Genomic DNA, 18538 nt, shown 5'->3' with positions numbered 1-18538 from the left:
TCTACTACATTTAGGAACTTTGTTACTAGTTTCTCACTAATCTCTAAGAATCTGGATAATAGTTCCGGTTCCCCATGGAACTCCGGGATCATATCAACATATTCCTTCTTTAAGATTGGTACCGGGGGTGCTGTTACTGACATTGTGTTATTAAGAATTAAAATTACTACGCGTTCACTTCGATTGCTAATTCACAAAATATTTTATTAATTTATTCACTAAACTCGATTTATTAGAAGTAGTATGAATGAATGTACTTACAATAAAATAATGAGATACATAGATGCGGTATCTCCCTTAAATTGTTGAGACAAACGAGTAAATATTCTCTTTACCCTAGGGAGTGGTCCTACCGACTGCGCCAGTTACGTTATAGTAACGAGTGATCGCCTTTTTAAAAAAGACCTTTATTACAATTACTACAAAATAGATATGTTATGCATACAATTTAATATCAAGTAGTAAAGGATTATTGCGTACATGCAATGGTAAAATAATTATAAGTACAAATTCTGAATTCTAACTACTTATTAAAATATTCAAAGTCAAAAAAAAGTCTTAAATTCTAAGTTACAAAATACCTGGCAGAATTACTGTATATGATCGCGGTGGCACTCACGTTAACTGGTAAGAGAAACACTTGACATAGATGGTAACACGGAACTGCCTTGCCCTAAGCATTGACCTCTTTTATAATTAAATGAGGATGCTGTCTTCAGCACTCCTAAGTAGGTCGTGCGTCAGTGGTTTACGTCTCTATAACTTATATATATTAGTATATTTAATTAAATGCAAAACCGATAAAATGCATTTGAATGAAATTTGGCAAAACTGGCATCTTCCCCCATCATGTGGGGAAGATGCCAGTTGATACCGGGGAAGATGCAACAATATCTTAAGATATAAATTGAGAAAGAAAAAATTACAAATTTAATGTTAGGTAAACAGCAAAATATTCTCATTAAACACTGAGGGGAATTTCTTTCATATTGTCAGAAATGGTATAAGCATGTTCTGGAATTTTTGCGGATCGTATGGATAAATTCCGCATGCAGAAAATCCCACACTGCCATTTCCAACAGTGGCTGTTCTATTCCACGCGGCCCACAGCAAAGACCCAAATTGAAGTCTGGTGATTCTGCGTCCGGGTTGTTAAGGGCCTGCTGCCAAAAAGTTTTGTCTTTGATTTCTATTCCCTATAACATGATATTAGTTAGTTTTCCTTTTTATTTAATAACTTTTAATGCTGGGTCAATATGACCCGAGGCTCAAGGGTTAATAATATTAATGTATTATACAAAAACTATATTTCGTGTGTCAGAAATTGTTTTATATTATAAAATATATCATTATAATGTAATAATGAATGAGAATCAATATGAAATTGAAACACTTCAATAGGTGGCATCTTACCCCAAACACTGGTTTATTTTTGTACTAAGGCTTCAGTCATGTTGTTTCAAGCTAACACGTACTCACCAAGATGTACACGACACAAATATCACGGAATTATTACGTTTAATCTAGTTGATCCGTCACCAAACCTTAAGTATCGACAACGAAATATTATAACATAGGTACTCACCAAGTTCAAAGAGTTGAATTTTCGGTTTAACGACGATTAAACTAGATACGATAGAAACTAGATACTAGATACTCGTATAAATAGAAATATTCCCAAACACGCTATTCACAGTTTATGACTATTCGCTCTAACGTAGGAATTGCTGTCATCCAGTTGTAGATATGCAAAATCTGACGATACTTGCATCTTCCCACCACTTACCTTATAAATTGCGAAAGAAAAAATTACAAATTTAATATTAGGTAAACTGCAAAATATTCATATTAAACTCTGAGGGGAAGAAACACCGAACAAAAGACATTTTTTGTTTCATTTTAACATTTTTTGCAATGCAAATTGTCTTTGTTGCAAATTTCATGTAGCCATCTCTTGCATGTTATCCATTGAAGCCAATCTCATTTTGGGCCCTTCCTATCACAAAAATATCTTTTACACTCAATACAAAAATCATCGTCCTCCTCTTCAATGTCACTCTCACCACTGGTCATTACCAAATTGTCGGGAGCGGAGGATGCTGAAGATGAACTGCCCTTCCTTTTCTTTTTCTTCTGTACTTTTTCCCCTTTTTTTGTCGGCAGAGCAGCCTTTCTTCTCAATGCCTCCCGTTTCTCCACCGTCGTAAGGACTTCAGCAGTTTGTTTCTTTCTTCGAGTTTGCTTGGGTTTCTGAAATCTGGGGATAGGACTAATTTCTTCAAAAGAAGTGTTGGCACCGCTGCTGCTTGTTGAAGCTATTGCCATGTTGGAACCGCTGCTGCTTGTTGAAGCTATTGCCAGAGGTGCTTTGACTTCTTGGTTGTCATTCAAATTCTCAAAATGTAATAATGAATGAGAATAAATACGAAATTGAAACACTTCAATAAGTGGCATCTTACCCCAAGCACTGGCGGATGACGCCACATAGTTTTATTTTTGTACTACGGCTTCAGCCATGTTGTTTCAAGCTAACACGTACTCACCAAGATGCACACGACACAAATATCACGGAATTTCAAAGAGTTGAATTTTCAGTTAAACGACGATTAAACTAGATATAAATAGAAATATTCCCAAACACGCTATTCACAGTTTATGACTATTCGCTCTAACGTAGGAATTGCTGTCATCCAGTTATAGATATGCAAAATCTGACGGTACTTGCGTCTTCTCCCTACTTACCTTGGCTCAAAAAAAGTATGCCTTATTGTTTTCAAATTTGGAAGAGTTCTTAATAAGTGCATGCACGTTGAAGCCATAAGGGTGTTTTAATTTTGACCGCCGCATGAATCTGACATCATTCTAATTGTCGTAATGTGGGTGTTTTCAGATTTTTGGTTGATATATTTTAGCAGACACGTTGCAACTTCATTCGCACCTCTTTTACCTTGAGACTCATCCCTTAAATAGCAGTGTCCTTTATGTGATCAGAGATCAAATTCCGTCAAGTTTAGATAGCTAACTTTCGCAGATAGATTAATTGGCCTGTATCTCCTTTTGGTGTGTTCAGGACAGCCTGAAGATTGAAATTGAAAGCTAAACAAGAAGGATCAATAGTTCCACTGTTCCGGACAAGTCGTCTGCCTTATAAATGCCGTTCCATTACCCACAAACTGGTTCCATTCGTTTGGATGTCCCGCAATCCATGCTAGCACTATTTTTAAATCAATCCAATAGAACTTCTTTACTTCTGCAATGTCTAATGCCGTTACACTTTCTTTCATTAACTTAATCAATCCCAAATCCTCTTCCATATCCAATCCGGAAATAAAATCGTCCACATAAAAACGAGAGCGTATCAGTTTAGCAATATCCGGTGATGCGTGCTTTACTTCCTCCGCAATTTCTTGCCTACATCTAATCGCTAGAAAGGGTGCTGTATTGTTGTCATACGTTACAGTTTTTAAGCGGTAATAACGTAACTGTTCCACTGAATTATTCCGCCATAGAATGCGTTGGAAATTAGTTTCATTTTCCTTGACCCTAATCTGCCTGTACATCTTCGCTATATCCGCCATTAAACCATACGCTGGAAGTCTAAACCCTTTTAAGTCAGTTTGGAGACTGGGACCCGAAAGCATAGTGCTATTAAAGGAGAGTCCATTATTTGTTTTAAATGACCCATCAAAGACCATCCTTACTTTGGTGGTTGTGCTATCATCCTTCCTTACTACCGGCTGATGCGTTAAATAATGTGGTTGGCCCATAATCGGGCATACATCAATTCCATGTGTCCCAAAAGCAAATATTCATCCATAAGTTCCGTATCTTGTTTCCGCAATATTGGATTACTATACAATTTTTTTCCCATTAATAGGAACCTTTTTTCCGCCCCGTGGATAGATTACCACAAGTTATCAGGATTTGTTGCAAAGGGTAAGCTCACCATGTATCTCCCGTCTACATTTGTAGATGTCGTACATTTAAAGTTCTATTCGCAAAAATCATAATGTATTTTCCTTACCGATTTCCTGTTGCATGTGAAACCTGAGCATTAAGGGCGAGCAAGCAATTCACTTCCGATACTTCACCAGATTGAACTAATTCCCCCGCACATATCCACCCCAATTCCTTCTTAAATAAAATGAGTAGTTTTCGTGTCACCCTTATTCGTAACATAAAATCTCTAGGACGAATGATATCGAAAAATAAACTTGCTCCTAAAATGCCGTCTATTTCTTTTCCCGCTTCAATACATCCTGGATCTGCTAAATTTTGTATAATCTTTTCCGTTAAAGTCCAGTTATAGTAGAGGGAAAAAGAGAGATCTGGCGCATTACGTCATCAACGTCGGATCCAAATCCCCTCCTTCTTTCATGTGGGTTGGGGGGTTGGGGGTCAGGTTAATATAAGAAAAAAAGTTTTTTAAAATACTCCTAGCTTCGATCCTGCGATCTTTTACTCTAAAGTCAGCAACTCTAACCACTAGACCATCAGTGTTACTGGTAAAAATATGTATTATTTAAGGTCTATCAAGTTGGGGCGGTCACTCCGCCTTTCCTCACCGTAGCTGTGCCGATGGAGCGTGAGGTGTATGTGTGCGGGGGGGGGGGATATTAAAGTACTAAGTGTCAGTTCATTACCCTCCGCATCTCTACATACATTGTATGTATGTACATTACATTACATTACTTCCGCAGTTCATCTTTTCCTGGTTAAGACCACTAACCTTTTTATATTAAAATTCATAGCTGTCTATATGGTCACATATTGAAATGCTAGGTCACCAATACTAGAAAATGCATATTAATCTTTAGTAAATTAGTTCTACACAATGGGGGAATATTAAAGTACTAAGTGTCCGTTCATTACCCTCCGCATCTCTACATACATTGTATGTACATTACATTACTTCCGCATTAGTTGAAAGTGCAAATGCTAATATTACTTTGAATTGCTGATATTAAATTTTTCCCACGGACATAAACATTCTATAGCCCATCTTCATAAACATGGCTGTTAAAGTACGAAGAATCATTTACCATCGCAAGTTAAATACGAGTTGGTGGGGGAGGATATTATTGTGTTTATAAACCACCTTCAGCTAGGATTTTACTGAGTTTGCTGTCCTGTGTGTCTGCTGAAGAAAACTCCCATATCACAGTTAGTACGATTTGTATGTTTTTGATTAAAGTATGTAAGCGTTGTTTCACTCACTTTGACAATCAGCATGGGAGAACTGCGGCTGAGAAATTAACTGAGCATAGTATATATTGCAATGATAATGATCCAGTAGCCGTTTAACTCCCAACTGATGAGCCCATTATTAAATTCAAAAACGTTGAACATCAGTTAAAAGTGAATTTTGTGATTTATGCAGATTTTGAGTGCATTTTAAATCAAATACATACATGCACACCTTCTCCAGCGAGTTCATACACAACGAAATATCAAGAACATATACCATTTTCATTTTGTACATACGTTAAAACTAGCGATGAAATAGATCATCTTTGGTTGACTAAAGAACCATTCTTGTATAGAGGAAGTAATGCTGCTCAATATTTCTTAGACCATCTCAAAGACTTATCAGTTTCTATTAACAAAATTTTAAAAATTAATGAAGAAATGCTGATTGACGAATTAGAAGAGAGAGAATGGAAGGCGGCTAAGATCTGCTATCTCTGTAAGCAAGCATTTACAGAAGATAATCACAAGGTGCGTGATCACTGTCATATTTCCGGCATGTATAGGGGACCTGTCTGCAATAAATGTAACTTACGATGTAGGACACCTAACTATGTCCCCGTTATCATTCACAACCTCAGCGGATATGACGCACATCTCATCATCAAAGAATTAGCTAAGGCACCTGGGAGGATTGACATTTTACCCCACTCAGAGGAAAATTTTATTTCGTTCACCAAATTCATTAATGGAATAAAATTTCGTTTCATTGACTCATTTAGATTTATGTCCGAGAGTCTAAGTCAATTAGTTTTATATCTCCCAAAAAACAGTTTCAGAGAAACAACAAAATTTTTCAATGAAACTCAGTTACCGCTTGTATTAAGAAAAGGAGTTTTCCCATATGATTACGTTAACTCTTGGGAGAGGTTAGAGGAAAACAATTTACCACCGAAAGAGGCATTTTACAGCACATTAATGGACAGTAACATTGATGAAGAAGACTACAACCACGCTATGAAGGTATGGAATCATTTCGAATGCTCTACCTTAGGAGAGTATAGTGATATCTATTTAAAAACAGATGTTTTGTTACTGGCTGATGTCTTCCAAAACTTCAGAAATGTAACAATGGAGACACATAAAATTGATCCTGCACATTATTTCACAGCACCAGGAATGGCATGGGATGCGATGTTACGTTTAACCGGTGTCAAATTAGAACTTTTACTGGATTATGATATGATTTTAATGGTTGAACGTGGAATAAGAGGAGGTATTTGTCAAGCTTCACTAAGACATTGCAAAGCTAACAATAGATACATGCATAATTATGATCCGTCTCAAGAATCCGTGTTTATCATGTACTATGATGCTAACAACTTATATGGTGACGCCCAGAGCAGGTTTCTACCATACGGTGGTTTCAGATGGGTAGAACGACCAGAAGAAATAAGAGTTCAGGACATTCCAGATGATTCTGAATGTGGATACATATTGGAAGTGGATGTGGACTATCCTAAACATCTTCATCTGCTTCACAATGATCTACCATTCCTTGCGGAATCAATTGTACCTCCTAGAAGCAAAGCAAATATAAAAAAATTAATTCCTCATCTTGGTAAACGGGGGAGATATGTTGTACATTACACTGCTCTCAAACAAGCTCTCGATTATGGATTAAAATTAGCGAAAGTTCACAGAGCCATACAATTTAAACAATCTCCATGGAATTGGAGAAAAGCTTAGAAGAAGTAGAAGAGATAGGATCTTTAATAAAACCGTATTTATTGAAACATATGACTTCAGATACTAAAGATCTAGATGATAGATACGGCATTAGAATGTTACCTACTGGAGGCATGACGATAGGAAATGCACATGTAGCCATTGATGATAATGATATCAATGTAAATGGAAACTGGTATAAAGGTACTCCTGGGTTATTACAATTATTATTTTTAAAAAAGCCTAACAAATACACTGTAGAAGATTTGGAAAATTATAAGGATATTTTAGAAGTTAGTAACGCACACAAACAACAATTTAGTGATGAAAAACCTCTTAGCTCCAGCAAAGGATTCAAATACAAAAATATTATAGCTCCTTTATTTTATCCTTCTATGGGTGAACAGTCGGCTCAACCCTATTTCACACCACCATCAACTGCAGATCAAGTTACTAGGACACCTCGGACTACAATTGCAACAAAGCCTATTCAAAGAAGATACGGTCTAAGATATACGACCACTACTACTGGTAAAGGTATGGATGTTGGGCAAAATGTTTATGAATACTGGGATGATCCAAATGAATTAGTGGATCGACTTCGGCTCTTATATGCATCAACAAGTGCTGGTCACACTGGACATGGAAATGAAATTCATTCTATAATCGAAGAGTTGAGAGAGGCGGATATTATTTATTAGGAATTACTTGAGGAATAAATTATCAGTTGTTGTTTGGTTTTCGATATGTCTATAGACAAGTTTGGCAGACCTTTGCATCACTTAAAAACAGTATTTCATGCTAGTGATGATGAAGATGGAGAATTTATAGACTTTGAAAATAAACGAATACTCGGAATCAATAGTCCAGTTGGTAGTTCAGATGCTGTTAATAAGATTTATCTTGAACAATTTGTAACTGAAGGATTGGAAAAGTATATAAAAAAGTTAGATTTAGTAACAAATACATATTTACAAGAACAGTTTGTTAGTAAACGTTATCTTTTAGAAACGTACGACGAAGCCCGAAAAAAAGTTACAGATAATTTTGTGCGCGGTTTATTCACTGTTTTTAGGAACCGATTAAGTTTATTGAACCCAAATGTTCCTATAACTGCAGCTACGCTTAAAACGATTTTTGAACCATAAAGACATGTCTAGCAAAGAGGCAGTAGTTGTTGAACTTCATAGACCAGCACGTTCACGCTACCCTCGAAGGCGTACATTGCTCAAAGGTATTGATGATTTATGGCAAGCTGATTTAATGGAAATGATACCATATGCTCGTCAAAATAGTGGTTACAAATATATATTAGCAGTGATTGATTGTTTTTCAAAGTATGCCTGGGTGGAGCCTGTTAAGTCCAAAAGCGCTAAAGATATCACTCAAGCTATGAATAATATTTTTATTTCAAGTGAAAGAGTACCAAAAAATATTCAGACTGATAATGGGAAGGAATTCTACAATGTTTCCTTTACAAAACTCATGAAGAAGCACAACATTAATCACTATAGTACTTACAGCCAAGTTAAAAGTTCAATTGTTGAACGATTTAATAGAACCTTTAAATCTATGCTGTATCGCTTATTTAGTCTCAGAGGAAACTACAATTATACAAAGAACTTACCTGATCTCATAAATACCTACAACAACAAAGTACACCATACTGTTGGTATGACACCATCGGAAGTAAATTTTAGCAATGAAGCATTCTTACTAGCTAATGTATACTCTTCTAAAGTAAAAAGGAAAGATAAACAACGTTTTAAAGAAGGAGACTTTGTACGTGTTTCGAAAAAGAGAACTATATTTAGCAGAGGTTACACACCCAATTGGAGCACTGAAGTATTTAAAATTATAAATGTCCGTAACACTATCCCATATACTTACTTGTTGGATGATTTAACAGGACAGCCTATTCAAGGAGCATTTTATGCACAAGAACTGCAGAAAACTAAATATAAAGATGTATATCTTGTAGAAAAAATACTAAGACGTAAAAATGATAAGCTGTATGTAAAGTGGTTAGGGTTTAAGAAACCCTCTTGGATAAATAAAAATGATTTAGTAGAATAATAAAGTTTGTGTAGGTTTTTTTTCTCTCTTATCCTCTCCTTACTAAAAATATTTTAGAGGAATTTATAAAATATAAAAAAAACTTAGTTTGCGGGTGAAAATGTTTATTAATTTTCTTTATAATATGGAAATAATGTATTAGGAACACAAAGTTTTGATAAATAATCCAATTGAACATTTACATCTTTTAACAAGCTTTGAAGTTTTAAGTATTCATTTCTTAGCAGGTTGATTTTCGTAGGTTGAAAACTTAGAAGGTTCTCCAACCAAGTTGCTTTCCCCTGGATGGAAATCATCTTGTGCGTGAACTTAATAAAATATATTGTTGCTTTGTTAAGGTTGATTTCACTTGGAGAAACTGCTTCTTTCCCATTGAAGAAGTCACTGAAAGTCTGCATGCTTGACTTCAAAGTTGTCCAGTCTTCAACATCTAGATAAATAACATCTTTTCTCGATCTCACCGCTATTAGAGGCACATAATCTTGGGAGAGACCAGTAATCAATACCTTGGAGTTGTTTTTGTTGAGTGGAAAACTTGTAGTCAGCTGCAGACCCATTTCACTCATAGCCATGTTTGCGTAAAACTGATGTTATAAAAGTAGAAATCACTGAAAGTCTTGTAGATCCCCCCCCCCCACTCACTCTTCACCAAAACGTTTAAAAAAATATCGGTAAAAAATTAAACTGAGAGAGGAGGTGGTATAACGGAAGTTACTTGAGGAACTGTACAGCTAGGGACGTGGAAGAGCACCCTCCTAACCATCGAATAGGGGGGGGGATCTAACCGTGAACAGAGATGAAGCTGTGGAGAATGCAATACATCCCCCCCCCCGCACACACACATACACCTCACGCTCCATCGGCACAGCTACGGTGAGGAAAGGCGGAGTGACCGCCCCAACTTGATAGACCTTAAATAATACATATTTTTACCAGTAACACTGATGGTCTAGTGGTTAGAGTTGCTGACTTTAGAGTAAAAGATCGCAGGATCGAAGCTAGGAGTATTTTAAAAAACTTTTTTTCTTATATTAACCTGACCCCCAACCCCCCAACCCACATGAAGGAAGGAGGGGATTTGGATCCGACGTTGATGACGTAATGCGCCAGATCTCTCTTTTTCCCTCTACTAGTTATGTATTGGGAAAGAATGTTTTGTTTGTAGGCCGTTTGATAAAGAATGAATAATGTTAAAAATTTTCTTTTTTTTATGAAGAGTTCCGTGAGGATAAAGTACTCGTAGTTAAAACATATTCCTTTAGCGTACAGTGACCATTCCCAATCCCGAGAACTTGGGTAGTTTCCTTAATTTATTTAGAATTAATTTTGAATAGAACGCAGAGGAAATGATATTAATCTCAAATCCGCTGTCAAGAATAAAGCGTCCAACAACAGGATTTTGTTTACCATCTAAAATTCTAAAATATAAAAAGAAGCTGTAGCGAGCAATAATTTGTTTTCATGGCCGGACTTATCCTCTTTTTTAAAGCCGCATAAAGCTAATCCGTCTTTATCAGCTTCATTAGTCTTGGATTCCCGAGTTTGTAGCGAGGCTTCTCCCCCCACTATTCCTAGAACTATCAATACGACATAATAAATAATTATGCTTCCCATTGCATAATTTGCAATATTTTTCCCTGCATTTAGCAACCCGATGGTTTGCCGACAAACATAACCAACAAAGCTTTTTATTTTGGATAATTTCTTTCCTTTCATCTACCGTAGTCAAAACATTGTTCAGTAATATGATTTGACCCACTACAAACATCACACCCTTTTTTGTGAACAAATAAAACGTTCTTCTCTTTGTAATGTTGTTTATAATTATTTTCCTTTGAAATCGATTTTGCCCTAATAACGCGTTTGGTTTCTATCGATTCTAAATAGTTGCATCTATTCTCCATGAATCTAGATAGCTCATTATACGAAGGCATGTCTCTACTTGTTGAGATTTCTACCTCCCAAGCCGATAGTGTAACTTTGTCCACCTTTGAACTCAATAAATGAATTAGAAACACATCGCTTCTATCTTACAGTTAAGCGAAACTGTAATTCTGACCTGTAACCTCTATAGCGGCTATAATTTCACTATCTTCCCCGGCCAAACAATTAATTAAATAATAGAATTTCTCTAAATCCTAAAGCCTTTCATTACTATGAACCATACCGTTAAAAGCCTCGTAAAACTTCAACCATTCATCTGTTCTCCTATCAAATTTTGAAATTTCCACCTTAGGTACCTTTAACCCAATATAAAGCGCATCGTCCGGATGTGCACTTTCCTGGTTCTTCCTTTTAATTGTAAACCGATTTAACACTCTGTTTACCTCTCCGTTGAGTTTCCCGTTTATTATAGTTTTAGTTTCATAGAACCTCTCTTCTGTTTCACCGTACTGTCTGTCCCTCCGCTCGGGAAATATCATTCTCATAATTTAAGAATCCCAAACATTCAAAATGACTATCTTCGAGTTTCTTAAATGAATCGATTGCCCGATCCAATTTCGAACGAAACTGATTGTAGTTATCTACCGAGAGGTCTGTATTGTGGGCGAAATTATGGATCTTAGTTAAAGTACTCTGAGCTGCTGCTTTCCGCCTTTTAAGCTTTTTCACCCGCTCCTCTAGTTCAGCCATGTTACCCAGGTAGAGAATGCTAAAAATCCAAGGAAAAGAAGGAAGGAACAACTAGGAGATGATGAGAAGGGAAATTAGGAACTATGTTGAATTTAAGGAGAGAAATGGGTCTGACTCACCGCTTCCGCAACCTGAAATGCTGTCGTCTTTCCGCCCCCCGTAAGCAGTCCTACGACGCACCGATGTACTCCGCCGCCAACCGTTGTTCTTTGTACTAGTATCCGTATCCGCTTTCCACCAACTACCAGCTGTCGTCTGTCCGCTCCCGTAAGCAGTACTCTGACGGCAACGAGGTCTTTCACTTCCGTTTTTATTTGCTGATTTCCAGGTATCCGGCCTCGAGGACCAATGTTAGGGGAGCTAGGAGGCTTGAAATTTAGTCTCTTCGCCTATCCTTATGCTCTAGTGCCGTTGCGCTGGATCAGTTTTTAGATGACTGGTATCAGTGTGAAGACAACAAAGGAGTACAACCAATAAAATATGTTTGTATTAGTAATAATTGATAACCAATACATTCCAATACAATGTAAAGGAGTACCATCCGTTGCCGTAGCCATATAGTCATCTCTAACTCCATTCGCTCTAACACACCAACACCCTGCGCGAGAGAACGCTTCCCCCTCTCCCTCAGGCGCGGCAGAATTTTTAACTAAAAATGAAATAACTAATAATTGAAATAAACTCTGAACAGTCATGTTGCAGACCATTTTCAGTACAGTGTTCATTAAATTTTCCCCAAATTATAGGAATGTTGAGTGTTGGATCTGGATACTTTTTACTTGATGTTTTTCTACAATAATGAGACTGAACAGCTGGTAAAGATAAAATAAAATTACGAATTGAGTTCTCTGTAGCTTGTGGAAGTTTATTGTGTGGCAGGTGCTTTCCTCTTAAATCTTGAGAAACTATCCCTGTTTTTGTAATTTTTTGGCATGAGTTGCGAAGTAAAGCATCAATGTTGCCAATGAAAAATTCCCGACAAACTACACGCTTTGCCCCATTAGCAGTCCAAATAGTAAGTATTGGTATTTGATCTCCTAGAATTTTCACCTGCTGTCTTCCTTTTCTTTGTTGCTGAGTGAATATAGTGAGCAATAAAGTTACGTTGGTCATTAAGAGATGGCAACCCCCTAAAATCATTATAAATCCTTTTTCTTTCATCTTCACTCACCAGTAAAGTGCAATTATGTTTAATTTTATTGGAGCAAGGAGATGGAAGCAAAGAGCGAGCAGCATGTTAGACACCTCGAAATCCTCTGTGAGACTCCTTTCACTCTCATTTCGCGACGAATATGTTTCTTCCAAACCCTTTTCTTCTTTTTCTTTGGTATGCGATCTGCAAAAAAAATTAATTTTAGTAGAATTAGTTGTATTTTTTCAATTTCAATTTTTGTTTGTATTTTGCGAAGTAAAAGTAACAAAATAATTCTTTTCTTTACTATGCTGTTTCCCTTTTGAAAGAACAAAAGTGCATAAGTATAATTATATTACTTTTTAACTTACTGAGTTTTTTAAAACAAAATTATTTTTCTATTTTAAATGGAAAGGTTTTTCAGGAGTACGAGTGACATTGTATGGAAGTTTTACAGAATTTCGGTCGTAACAAACTTTTAAGTAGTTGAACCCTGGTTAATAAAATCGGGAATACCTTTAAACAAACTTGGCCAATAATGTCTCCTGCGTATGTGCCTGTAAGATTCAGATTTCCTCTGTGGTACGTCTTGCCACAGTGGTAGTTGTTTATACTTTCGTTTTGTTTGGGTTTGTCCTCTACATCTAAAAGAGATTTGTAGTATCGTCGTATTTTGATTGCATGAAATTCAGTAGTAATCAGTATTTGTAGTATGCGAAATACATGATCGTTTCCTGTTGTATGACTTCAGAGTTCTGACAATCTACGTCACATCGTCGGTACCACGCCAAAACCACGAATCTGCAAAAAGTAATTTTTTTTTTGTTTTTTTTTTTACTGGCATCAGTTTACACTATTAGCCAGAACATTCTATTCTTGGTTCTTAATTTTTATTTAGGCGTCCTTAAGTATGTTTATATAGTGCACCAGTTCATCATATGCTTCTCTATTTTCCAGAATCCTGGGGTACGTTATCTCAGCCGACAATTGATTTTTTAAATTTTTAAACAGGAGGTCTCTATGAGTATATTTGGAGCACGTCATAACAATGTGGTGTCTTCTGGGCTCTCACAGGTTGTGCAAAGAGGGGAAGCCTCTTTACCTATTTTTATATAGATATTTTTTACAAATATGATGGTAACTGCGCAGTCTATTAACGATGGTGACATACTGCTTGGAGCATGATCCATCGCGGAACCAGGGTTTTTGCCCTACTTTTAGGGACTAATGACTTATAAAACTGTCCCTTTGGGGATTCTATGGAAGATCTTTGCCACTTTTCATTTATTCTTCTTCTAATGCAGGCTTTAAAATCAGAATGAGGCAGATACACCGACAGTAACAGACCGTTTAATACGGCCTATTTTGCCAGCTTATCCACCCTTTCATTGCCTTCTATTCCGCAACGGGCCCTACTCCATACCAGCCTTACTATTTTACTATCATTTTTTAAATCTATTAATTTTTCCAGTATATTAATAATTATATTTTTTATGCGTTTTAATTGATTTTAGTTTATATAAAGCACTTTTGCAGTCTTGAGATAATTACAACTTCTGAATATTGCAGTGATTGTACATATTTAAGCGCTTCCAAAATAGCAACTAATTCAGCTGTAAAAACTGAACACTGATTGGTTAATTTGAAGAGGGCACTAGTATTTCTAAATGGGTCAAAGTAAGCAAACCCCACCTGAACTTCGACCTTAGAGCCGTCCGTGTATATAGCTTAACCATTGGGAAAATTCGTGCGGATTTCATCTTGAAACACCGCATTACGCAAAAAGTAAGTTTTGAGTAAAACACATTTAAAGATTCTTTTCTCTGAAAAATCAGGGTTTCAAATTTGAAACGTAAATTTTATTTTATTTTTTTGTAAGAATAGCTTTTCATGATGTTATTTTCGTTCATAATGTTTACTTTAAAACAACAAATGAGCCGTTTATTTTGAAAGTGGCCTAACTCCATTTATCTTCAAATCGAGATATTTAAGAGTTTGCGTTTCAATGAATTTAAAAATATACGTACAGGATACTAATGAGTCATACTGCTTAAGTGTATCTAAGGGTGTTAAATTTATAGTTCCTATTAAAATAGTGGCAATTATTAAGTGAATAATTACGAGGGTCGTTTGAAAAGTCCGTGCAAAGTCAGAGAGATAGCACCACTGGCGCGTATCGAGGTTATGTTTAGTTAGTAGCATCTCTTGGAAGAACACACACCAAGTTTCAGCCAGATCGGTCTATTTCTTTGTGTTAGGCATTCGTTTGAATTGAGGAAGTCGAGTGATTTTCAAAAAATGGACGAAAAAGAATTTCGTTTGTTTATTAAACACTACTTTATGAAAGGCAAAACGCCTCAGGAGACTAAAGAGAAGCTTGATAAACATTATGGTGACTCTGCACCTTCGATTAGAACAGTTTATAAGTGGATTCAAAATTTTCGGAGTGGCCATATGGGCACAAGTGACGCTGAACGTTCTGTTCTGGACGCCCTGTTGAGGTTACTACTCCAGAAATCATTGATAAAATCCATGATATGGTGATGGATGACAGAAGAGTGAAGGTGCGTGAGATTGCTAGTGCTGTGGGCATCTCGAATGAACGGGTAAATAATATTTTGCATCAACATTTGGACATGACAAAGCTATCCGCAAGATGGGTGCCGCGATTGCTCACGCTTGACCAAAAACGAAATCGTGTGAAGGGTTGCAAGGACGGTTTGCAGCTGTTCCAGAAGAATCCGCAGGACTTTAAGCGTCGTTTCGTCACTGTGGATGAAACATGGATACATCACTACACTCCTGAATCTAAACAATGGGTTACCAAGGGGGAATCTGTGCCAAAAAAGGCGAAGACCGTTCCTTCGGCCGGAAAGATTATGGCGACTGTCTTTTGGGATTCGCAAGGAATAATCCTCATCGACTATCTGGAAAAGGGTAAAAGTATTACAGGTGCATATTATTCATCGTTATTGGACCGTTTGAAAACCGTGCTGCAAGAAAAACGCCCACGATTGGCCCACAAAAAAGTCCTTTTCCATCACGACAACGCACCAGCTCACGCCTCAGCAGTTGTGGTCGCAAAATTAATGGAAATAGGGTTCCAACTCGTTTCACATCCCCCCTATTCTCCAGACTTGGCTCCCTCGGACTACTATTTGTTCCCCAATATGAAGAAATGGCTGGCGGGAAAAAGATTTTATTCAAACGAGGAGGTGATTGCAGAAACGAATGGCTAGTTTTCAGACTTGGACAAATCCTATTATTCGGAAGGGATCAACAAACTAGAGCAGCGTTGGACGAAGTGTATAAGCCTAAAAGGAGACTGTGTTGAAAAATAAAAAAGGTTTACCCCAAAAAATTAAGTAGTTTTTATTTTTGCACGGACTTTTCAAACGACCCTCGTATGCGTTTTCTTATCAAGAATGGAGTTAGAGCGCTTTCAAAATTAACATCCAGATTCATTATAAAATTTGAAGGTGCCCAATTCCATTCAACATAATTTAAGATGCTTTAAATTGAAAAACACCATACTTAATTTATTTTATAATATCTTTAAAACACTTCGTAAACTTAATTTATGCGATTCAAAACATTTTTTAACTACATAACGAAAAAAGCATAAAAAACATAAATTTATTAAAAAACCATTTACTACTCATCTACATTTTGTGTGTGTGAGAAAGGGATTTGAAGAAATCATGATGTTCCGGCGGTATATATCGTAATAGGTCAATTATGTCCTTGAATTTTGCTGTTGTAATTTGTCTGATATTTTTATACAGTGGTGTCAATACAATATTTTCGAACTTGAACTTTTCCGGTTTTAGAATTTAACAAATAACTAAAACTCCAATTTCTTAGCGAACCGTTTCCGTTTGTTGGACGTTTTCGTTTCACAATTTTGCGCTAGTTTCTTTTGTCCGTTAGGGGCTTTTTAAAAAGAATTATAATTATATAATTCTTATTTCTTAAAATACGAAAATTCTAGCAACGATGAATTCGTTTATCCGCCTGGTGAAGTTAACCGATGGTACTTTTATAGTACAAGTCAAAGGTGAAAAATGCGAAAATTCTTATTTCTTTTGGGACTTATAGGGACAATATTTTGGTTTAATAAAATGTATGTACTATTTGTACGGGAAATACAAATTCATAAAAAGTTATAAGAAAAATTTATAGAAAATTAATAAAAATAGGAATAGTAAATATTTACAGGGTGAGTCCTGCCCAACTCCAAGATGCTGTTGAAATGTTGAATGATGAATAGTTGTTGACCCAGGAGACTTCTGGTCTCTCGCTCTCAATCACTTTTATACGATGTTGGTGAATTGCTTATGTCACTTAGAGTCTCTGCAATTAGGGACCGTTTTATTTATGTCACTTCGAGACTCTGCAATCGGGCGCCAGTTATATTTCTTTTGTCCGTTAGGGGCTTTTTAAAAAGAAATTTATTTACTTGAAATTACAATTGTTTATTATAATGAAAGTAGATATATAAAATAACGGTTACAATAGTAATATGGGGGAAAGGGAACTTCACGACTACTTATGACTGATGATGGGTTGAGCGGAACTGAACTTGGACAGCGACTGGGCAGAACTGCCTGGCCTGGTCGGAGTGGAAGTATTTATACGTTTGAAGATGGCTGATATCGAAGGAAATTTACATACGCTGAGTCTAGAGGTTTTGTGTATATAACTCCTCCCTCCTTAAGTTTTTCGTGTCCTCACGAAATTTGGAAGTCTGAGGAGTTTATCGAATTTGGAGAAGTTGTTGGTAGGCTGCCATTGATGATGTACGAACTGGTGGCAGGGGAGTCACTGAAGTATCTGTTGAATTCTCCTCTGGTTGCTGGGGCTCACTTCTGTTAAAGAATTTTACAATTTTATAGATTTTTCTTCTATAACGGATTATTAGATGAGTGATTGAGAGGCAGAGAGCTATGATGGCGATGATGAATAAAGTTGTTGTGTAGTCGGAAGTGGATCCTTCTTCTAGTTCCTCTAGGGGTAACATTTTAATATTCAAGTCGTGAAGGTCAAGAAAGGAAATATTAAGGTGATCATATTGATCAGGGATAGAGGGATTGATTAACATATGTTCAAATTCATTATACATATAGATGGGTTTACAATTGGTTATTTGTTCCTTATTTTCTAAAGTTAACAAGACAATTTTCTTAATGTTTACTGTAAAACTTACTTTGTGTTTATCAATGTTTACAGTTGGGGTTTCATATATTAAATATTTATTTATAGTTTCAACATATTTTATAAAAGGGTTAGGTTTGGATATATTTACTATTTTACATTGGCTTTCAATGTTATTACTTAATAGGTTGTTTATACATTCATTATTAATTAATGGTTGCATTCTTACAATAATAATAGTTTAATAATAATTCACAATGGGCTGTGTACAGTTTATCAGTTTTCAGGACTAACGAAGGGGAAGTAATTATTGTAAAGGTCTGTGTTACGTATTTGCTTGCTCGGTAGAGCTCATCCGGCACCACTAGATGGTTTCCGGGAATAGTTAGACCACTGCAGGAACTCCGTACGGAGCCATAGGCAGGTCTTGCGGTAAGAGATAGAAAGGTGGGGCAACAAGACAGAAAAGGCACTGATCAAAATAATAATAAGTTTGTTGTTGAACAAAGCACCTCCCCAGTTCTTCCGCCTCACGTCCGAGCCCGAAAACGCACACTGACTAGTGGGTATGCCCTGGGAACTCCTCTGATTACCTGAAGGGCAGGCAATCCCTTCCAGAGCTGTCCA

The 18538-nt window shown here is 36.5% G+C and overlaps 1 protein-coding gene and 1 long non-coding RNA gene across 2 annotated transcripts in view; both read left to right on the top strand.

Annotated features, from left to right (window-relative positions):
* Positions 1-18538, top strand: part of LOC141448063 (uncharacterized) — a 75468-nt gene that overhangs the window by 22405 nt on the left and 34525 nt on the right. The gene's annotated exons all lie outside the window — the stretch shown is intronic.
* Positions 881-6936, top strand: LOC141447968 (uncharacterized). Its single transcript, XM_074115953.1, has 2 exons — positions 881-2325; positions 2362-6936. The coding sequence occupies exon 2, from the start codon at positions 5629-5631 to the stop codon at positions 6934-6936; it is 1308 nt and encodes a 435-aa protein (XP_073972054.1). The 5' UTR covers positions 881-2325; positions 2362-5628.

Source organism: Rhodnius prolixus, unplaced genomic scaffold (assembly GCF_049639745.1).
Source record: "Rhodnius prolixus isolate KJV_2025 unplaced genomic scaffold, Rpr scaffold_1, whole genome shotgun sequence".
NCBI classification, from domain to species: Eukaryota; Metazoa; Arthropoda; class Insecta; order Hemiptera; family Reduviidae; genus Rhodnius; species Rhodnius prolixus.
The sequence above is the reverse complement of the archived record's forward strand: the minus strand, read 5'-3'. Positions and strand labels throughout refer to the sequence as shown.

Bases quoted from the DNA above. Each gene is read 5' to 3' on its own strand.
- LOC141447968 (XM_074115953.1), top strand. From the start codon at position 5,629: ATGCTGATTGACGAATTAGAAGAGAGAGAATGGAAGGCGGCTAAGATC.